The sequence below is a fragment of the Cyprinodon variegatus genome, unplaced genomic scaffold (assembly GCF_000732505.1).
Source record: "Cyprinodon variegatus isolate N-32 unplaced genomic scaffold, C_variegatus-1.0 Scaffold690, whole genome shotgun sequence".
Taxonomy (NCBI): Eukaryota; Metazoa; Chordata; class Actinopteri; order Cyprinodontiformes; family Cyprinodontidae; genus Cyprinodon; species Cyprinodon variegatus.
Window position 1 is genome coordinate 15,062 of NW_015151143.1, and position 7,553 is coordinate 22,614.

General features: G+C 34.4%; 1 protein-coding gene across 1 annotated transcript; it reads right to left on the bottom strand.

Moving 5' to 3' along the window:
* Positions 1-210: 210 nt before the first annotated feature.
* iyd (iodotyrosine deiodinase) lies at positions 211-5,971 on the bottom strand. Its single transcript, XM_015394505.1, has 5 exons — positions 5,713-5,971; positions 2,854-3,051; positions 2,520-2,679; positions 2,233-2,389; positions 211-2,103 (listed from the first exon to the last, which is right to left on the bottom strand). The coding sequence occupies exons 1-5, from the start codon at positions 5,909-5,911 to the stop codon at positions 1,921-1,923; spliced, it is 897 nt and encodes a 298-aa protein (XP_015249991.1). The 5' UTR covers positions 5,912-5,971; the 3' UTR covers positions 211-1,920.
* Between the last annotated feature and the right edge of the window lie 1,582 nt (positions 5,972-7,553).

Consider the following 7,553-nt stretch of genomic DNA (forward strand, 5'->3'; position numbering starts at 1 on the left):
CAGACCATAACGGCCTGGATGTGAACCTACATGTCAAAGATATAGCTGTCTCCCATTTTGACCGGCAGTACGGAAGAGTAAAAGGGCCACTAAAAAAAAAAAAATAATAAAAAGTTAACTGATTTTTAGACATTATGAGAAAAAATACTTTAATCTCAAAATTCTGACTTTTTTTCTCAAAATTCTGACTTTAATCTCAGAATTCTGGATCTTAATGTAGATGGGCACCATGAAGAAAGAGAGATGTGGGAGCACTTAGCTTTACTGACTAATATGTGAGTTGTTTGGGAGGGTCAGTAGATGAAAAATGACGGAATCAGGCAACTTTTTATGTGCCTGAGGGGTCCCAGGTGATGCTATTTCATTAAAGGAAGAGCAGGAAGTGATTAAAACAAGAAAGCTAGTTTAGTGTCTAAACTCCACACAGTGAGACAGCTGCGTCAGAACGCTCTCTATGGTGCTTCTGTAGAAGGTGGTGAGGATATGTGGGGGCAGGTGGGCTCTACTCATCCTCCGCAAGAAGTACATGCGCTTTTTGCCCTTTTTGGTTCATAATTTAAGTTTCTACTACAGGAAAGGTGTGGTTTACAAAACTTAATTCATTTAGCTTCCAAAAAACTATCAAAGCTGTTCAACCGTACTATTTTGAACAAAAAATTTAACAAAATGTCTTTATAGTGGCAATATTTCATTCAGTGTCATGCTTCGTAAGCAAATTTATGGTGCCCAACTCTGATTCTTTTCTTTAACGTGCTTTTGATGACTGCATATTTATAGCAAGAAAAAAAAAAAGAGTTCAAATATGCCCAAGTGTTCCATATGCATTGCTTTCTCATATCTTTATTTGGCTTTTCTTTTTTATTTAACTAACATAAGTCTAAGCTGTCATGCTGCATGTCACCTACCTTAAATGTAACATGCATAAAATCAACATTTTGTGTTGGAGACAGCCGAAAGTTGCACAATCACACATGAAAGTGAAATGATAGATACCTTCTTAAAATGCCATGTGCTAATTATTACATTAGATCATCTTTCACTGTTCACCTCAGCACCATATAACTGTGTATTTTAAAGTCTGATGGCAATTGTGCTTATACACTAAAAAATGTTGCAACTGCTTTTGGCATTTACTTAATCATATCTAGTTACGTTAACGCAAAACTTTTTATGTCCTACCCTGCTAACGTGAAACAATTGTGTTAAAGTAACTAAATATGATTAAGTATATGCCAAAAGCAGTTGCATTATTTTTTCTGTGTATTATGTTATTAACTACAAGTTAATAACATAATCAACAAGTTGTATCCCTTCAGAATCTAGATATATATGCCAGAGTAATTGACCCCTCCAATTGTCCCATTAGGTGTGTTTGTGTTAATAATGGAATTAGTGTGTTTGTGAATTTGGCCTTTTGACTGATTGTAAATAGAAAATAATATATACATTTTTGCATGGTGGAGTTTGCAGTACTGGTACCCTTCAGCAAGAAGTCACCGGGTTTGGAATCCTGGCCTGATAGACAAGTGGTAGAAAACAGATCTATAGGTTTTATAATTATAACATTGAGTATCTAAAATATTGTGTTTACAAAAAGAAAATATTATTTTTTTCAAAGCAAAAAGGAGCTAAACGATGTAAATATTTTAAAGGACAGGTTCACATTGCATTAAAAACTCATGTCCAAGAGAGACGCATTGATAAAACAGCCATGCAGCAGCTACTTTGGACATTTATTCCATCTTATTACTGTATACCCATGATTTAAAGTGTTTAAAAAGAGCAAAAAACATTGTTTTAACAATTGTTTTAACAACAACTAAAATGCATCATTTTTCTTTGCAGCTGTTGATAATATTTAGATTAACAAATTTTATATTTAAAAAAACTGATATACTTTTACAGATGTTACTAATTAGTTCAGATGGCCACCAGGATATCCTCCAGATGTTTCCGTTTCAAGTCCGGCACCGTAGCGTCAGCAGCTGGATAACCCACAGGAAGCAGCATCAGCAGCTTCTCATTGGCTGGTCGTTTGAGGAGGAGCCTGAGCTGTGGGCCGCAGTTCAGGGGTGTGGATGTGACGGTAACAAGGCCTACATTCTGACAGACACACATTCATTTTTTAATTTTTATTTAACTATGTAGATGCTTATTTTGAAGACTGACGAATTTAAGTTTGTACTAAAATGAATTTGACTTTGACCTATATTTTATAATAGTATTCCTGACCTGTAAAGCTGCAAGAAGGATCCCACAGGATATGGAGACACTGATTTCATTGTAATAGTGGGTCTTTTTTTTGCCATTTGGTAGAATCCCATAAGCCTGTTTAAAAATGAGGATCAGGTACGGAGCAACATCCAAGTATTCTTTAATCCAGTTTGTTCTGAAATGCAGAAAAACGCAAGATACATTTTGGATTAGTATTTTTGCAAAACCATATAAGTTGCTTATTTCTTCCTTTTTTTCTAGTAAGCATATTAATGAAAAGACATGGAGTAATTATGTATATTAACCTTAATGGGGCCAAATCATGGACCCACTTATCTCCCATCCTCTGGCGGTAGTTCACCTCCTCCTCTTCCTCAACAATCAGCCTGATCTGGTGCTTTGTCTCTGGATCAGACACAACAACAAATGTCCAGGGCTCTGTGTGAGCTCCACTTGGCGCCGTCCCTAACAAGAAAGTGTTTATGAGCATATTTATAAATGATGATTGAATAATCAGCTGTGTGCTCATTATAAATGATAATAATAAATACAGTCTAAAAATATTTAAATCAGTTATAATACTTTTATTGGCCTCTTAAATACAGCAAACGTGTGAACAGATAATTGTTTTACTTTCACCTGCAGTGAGGATGACATTATTGATGACTTCTCTTGGGACTGGTTCAGGGCTTATGAATCGGACAGATCTCCGCTGGTTCATCAGGCAGTAAAAATCACTGGACCTCTGCAGCATGGCCTCCTCTGGGTAACGTTGGGGTGAATAGGGCACATGCGCTAGTTCCTTCTCTTCGTCGTTTTCCACCCATTCATCTTCATCTAAAAGGATGACAAAGCAAATACACCTGAGGCTTATGATGTTTAAAACGAATTAATTAAGTTAGATCTGTTTAATGAGGAGTTTTTTTCAATGGAAATTATTTCCATATCGAAAAAAAGGGACAAATAAAGTTTTGACTTTCAAATATCACTCAAGGGTTTCATGATAAAGAAGGAAATATTATTAAATGCTGTATTTAAAAAAAAAAATACTGAAATTTAAAAGGCTGACATTTTATTTAATACCAAAAGCCTATATCTAATGGTACATGTGCATATATTTTTTAATACCAACTTTACTGACTTTACAAGCAGAAAACATAAATATAAGAGTATTTGTATACACCCATAAAATGTAATGGACATGGTAAAAAAAAAAAAAGAAATAAACAAAACATGCATGGAAAATGTATGTTGACTGATTTGTCTATACACTAGATTCATGGATTTATTATGATTCTTGTAAAATGAATTACAAGAATTGACAAAGAATATATGCAAAAGGGGATACTTTTGAGAGTAAATCATATAAGCTTTTTATTATATGCAATTCATGAAATATAAATTGAAGATGATTTAATGCTTAAGTTTTTTAATATGTTTCTCTTTTCCATCTGGCACGTAACACAGAATAGAGCAAAAACAATATAATTATTTATTTGGGCATTTAGTAATTAAATAATATAGGCATTTTAATAGACATATGCAAAACAGAAATGTTGGGCACATAAGAGAAATGGTTATGTGAGAATTTATACAACAGGTAATTATTTGGGCTCGTATTGACACTAATATTTATACTGAAAGTGGCCCTTAGTGACAATATTTCTGAAAAAAAAGGATGTAATTTCTCAATATGTAAGATTTTTCTTAAAATGATACTAAGATTTAATAAAATCTACTTATAGAGCACCATAGGCTTTATGGCAGCTTCTAAATGTAACAAATGTTTGGAGTAGCGAGGACGATATTTATTGGGCTCAGTATATTAGGCATAGAAGATGACAGAAACTAAGAGAACTATCTAGGCATCTAATAATTTTAGAAATATAAATATGGACACTAGATAAACTGTATGATCCTGTTAGGGGATATGAATTACTTTAGCTGCTGGATAAGTTAAAGGTTACCTTTGGTAACATAATTTATTGAGGATAAATTATTCTTAGGAGAAGTGTAAAGCAGTATTTAATGAAAATTTGACAAAATTTGAAAAAATCTAAAATACTGAGGAATTCTAATACTATTATACACTCTAAAACGGTCAAAATATTTCTAAGGACTTTAGAAAAAAATCACAGGAAAAAAAGTAAATATAATATATAAAGTAATAATAGTTATATGTACATAGTGGCAAGATGTTTTAGAAGTGAGAAAATATTTAGTGTATTTGGATGATGTCAGCATCTACAGACTAAATGGCCGTAAAGAAAATGTATTGTGTGACCAATCTTCTCTTTGGCTCTTGATTAATGCATTAATCTCTTCTTTCGTCGCAGCCTGGTGCATAAAAGTAGAGAAAAAGAACAACTGATCTGTCACAATTAACATACTTCTAGGGCTATTTTCACGCTGCAGGCAAATGCAACCCGAACCCGATCCATTGGCAATACGAAACACATATCTAACATATCATACAGTATTTTTACATGAATCTGAATGGCTAAATTCAGATTTTTTCACCTCCCAGAATATCCAATTTGGGCCACTTCCATATGTGTTACTAAACCGGTACTCAATTTTGCCAAATCAAACCACTTTTTATAAGCAAGCTGTCTCAGTAAAACACAGGTGAGTGAACCATGGGCGGTTCTAAAAAGGGGCCATCAGGGGCCAGTGCTCCTGGAGACTGAATCCATAATACTTAATACAATTTTTATGATATTATGCACTGACAGAATCGATTGCAACTTATTTGTCCTTTGGGCCAGCTTCATTTTTTTAAATTTACAGGTTACTCATACAACTATTTAGAAGCTGAGGTCAAATGAGCAAGATAGTAAAATGGCAAGCAAGAAGAGTAAACATTACGACAAGCAAAGCAAAAAAAACCCAAACATTTAAATAAAGTATATTCAGCCATTTTGATGCTGTGTGACAATTTGCTTACTTTTTCTAAGTAACATCTTGACAACAATTTCTAAATCCAGTCTTCATTCTATGAATTCATTCTTCAGAATTGGAGTCGACCACACTTCCTTGCTCAGAAAGGATTTTCTGTCTCCTTCTTGAGCCGCTCTTAGCAACCAGTGAGCCAGAAAACTCCTTGGCTGTCATTTTTAGACTAAGTTAGAAGCTCTATGAGAGGACTCGGAGAATCTCTGTGGATATGGACCCTGGGTTTAATGGAAAAATGAAGGCCTGGAAGTCTTGATAATTCTTGTGCATAAAGTATGAAAGTTATAATCATCAAGTTATGTCATCATCATCACCCTATATCATCTCAGTCCTTCAAATCACCTCTGTATGTTTTCCCCATGTAAAGCCTGTTTAGGGCATTATTTATTTTTTTGCAGTTTGACTGCTACGCTTTAATATGCTTTTAACTGTTTTCTTTTTCATTTTATGTAAAGCTTTTTGCAGTCTCTGCAAATCCAAAGCTTTAAACAACCTTTTATCAATGGTTAGAAAGTGAACTCTGCTTAGATAAAAGGCACTCACCTCCTCCTCCTTCTGCTAATATTGTGTCATCCTGCAAGTCCTGATCCACCCAGGGTCTGAAGCCACTTTTTGAGGGCCCCTTACCTTGTCCCCCTTCTTTCAGGTTGGATTGCGGTGCACGAGATTTCAGAAACAGAAAGCCTGCCACCATGCAAAGGACCAACGCGAGGACGGGTGTGAGGACGGACAACAAAGCCATGTCCGACTGAGTAGCTGCCTGAATAAGTGGGACTACATAAGCTGAGTGTGTGACCACGTGTAAAAAAAAAAAAGAAAAAAACTTCTTCTGTTATCTGAAGTGGGCCTTTATGCTGAGTCAGGTCATGGGGAAAGACAGATGGGCTTGGTACTCTGGTGTTGAAGAAAAACAGCATACCCCAGGTTGACTGGGTCATGAAAAAATTACAGCAACATACAAGTCGACAGGTCTGTGTTTCAAAGTCCTGCCCGGTAGGTTAATGTTCCACTTTGTTCTTTTACAGTGCTGGGTTGCCTGAGTAGCCTACATACAAGCTGAAATATCTAACAAAATTCCTAAACATAGTATGAATTTTACTTGAGCGATCCTAAAAAGCATTTTGGACATAAAGCAGCCAATTGAATGTGTTTCGATAATTTATTAATATCCAAATTGCAATAAAACCCAAAGAAAAATAAAACCCTTGTAAATATCATTGAGATGATGTTTGTTCTGTACTGACACTATATGAATAAACTCAACTGAACTTAGACCAAAATTTGTTATTCTTTAAGCAATTGCAGGGTTCATACAATAATTAGTAACTCTAATTAATGCTTTTTAATGCTGTATGAAATAATCTTGCCATCCACCAGGGTTGCCATATATATGGTTCCTAAATCGTATATATATATATATATATATATATATATATATATATATTTGAATTTGCATTTTTGCCTCGAGCTTCTTTTCTGAACATACGGCTTTACGATCAACTGGAAGCCATTCAGGGCAAATATATTACGATACAATATATCTGAAGAAATTGTTTTTAATAAACCTTTTATACTTTTTTAAATAAAGCATTTTAAATGCCGCAATCTATCACTTTTAATTAATTTTAATGCAAATAAAGGCCTTAATTTTAAAAAATAATAATTTAATGACTTTTATGATTTTTTTAATGATCTGCAGAAACCCTGAATTGTTACTTTGAATATATCAGCTTTAGTTTAGGGATGGATCCAGGTCAGGTTTTGAGGAAAGATTTCTGTTTTTTGGAAGTAGTAATCAAAATTCACATTAAATTAAATTAGAAAAGCACTTGGAGAGTCAGAAGTCTGCCAAGCAACTGATTTTGCCCCATATTATGACTTACACTTATAGATAAAACTCACACATGATTTGGGTCATTATCAAATGTTCCTTTTTCATCTTCTTTATTCACTCTGCTTTCTTGCTTGATCAGTAGATCTAGACTTTGAGCAAGGCATGTTTCAACTTTCCTGTGTTTTTGTCTTCAGTATAATACTTGCTTAAGCTGTCAATAGTCACTGCTGCCACGCTCTGGTTTAGGGGGAAACTGCTTGTTCTGCCAATGTTAAAGAATCCTTCTTAAAAAAATCCTGGATCTAGATTATGATGTATAGATCAACACCAAAATTGAATGTATTGTTCCTTGGACTGAGGTGCACCTTTGGTTAAAATAAATCTTGTAAAATCTGTTCATAACTTTTCAAGTTATCCTGTGCACAAACAAACATGCAACCTCACCCACAAACTCAACTAAAAGCACAATCTCCTTGGTGGAGGTAAAAATGCTCCTTCAAGACAGAGTCCTAAATAAAAAAAATAAAAAAATCTATTAAAAGGTGACCTA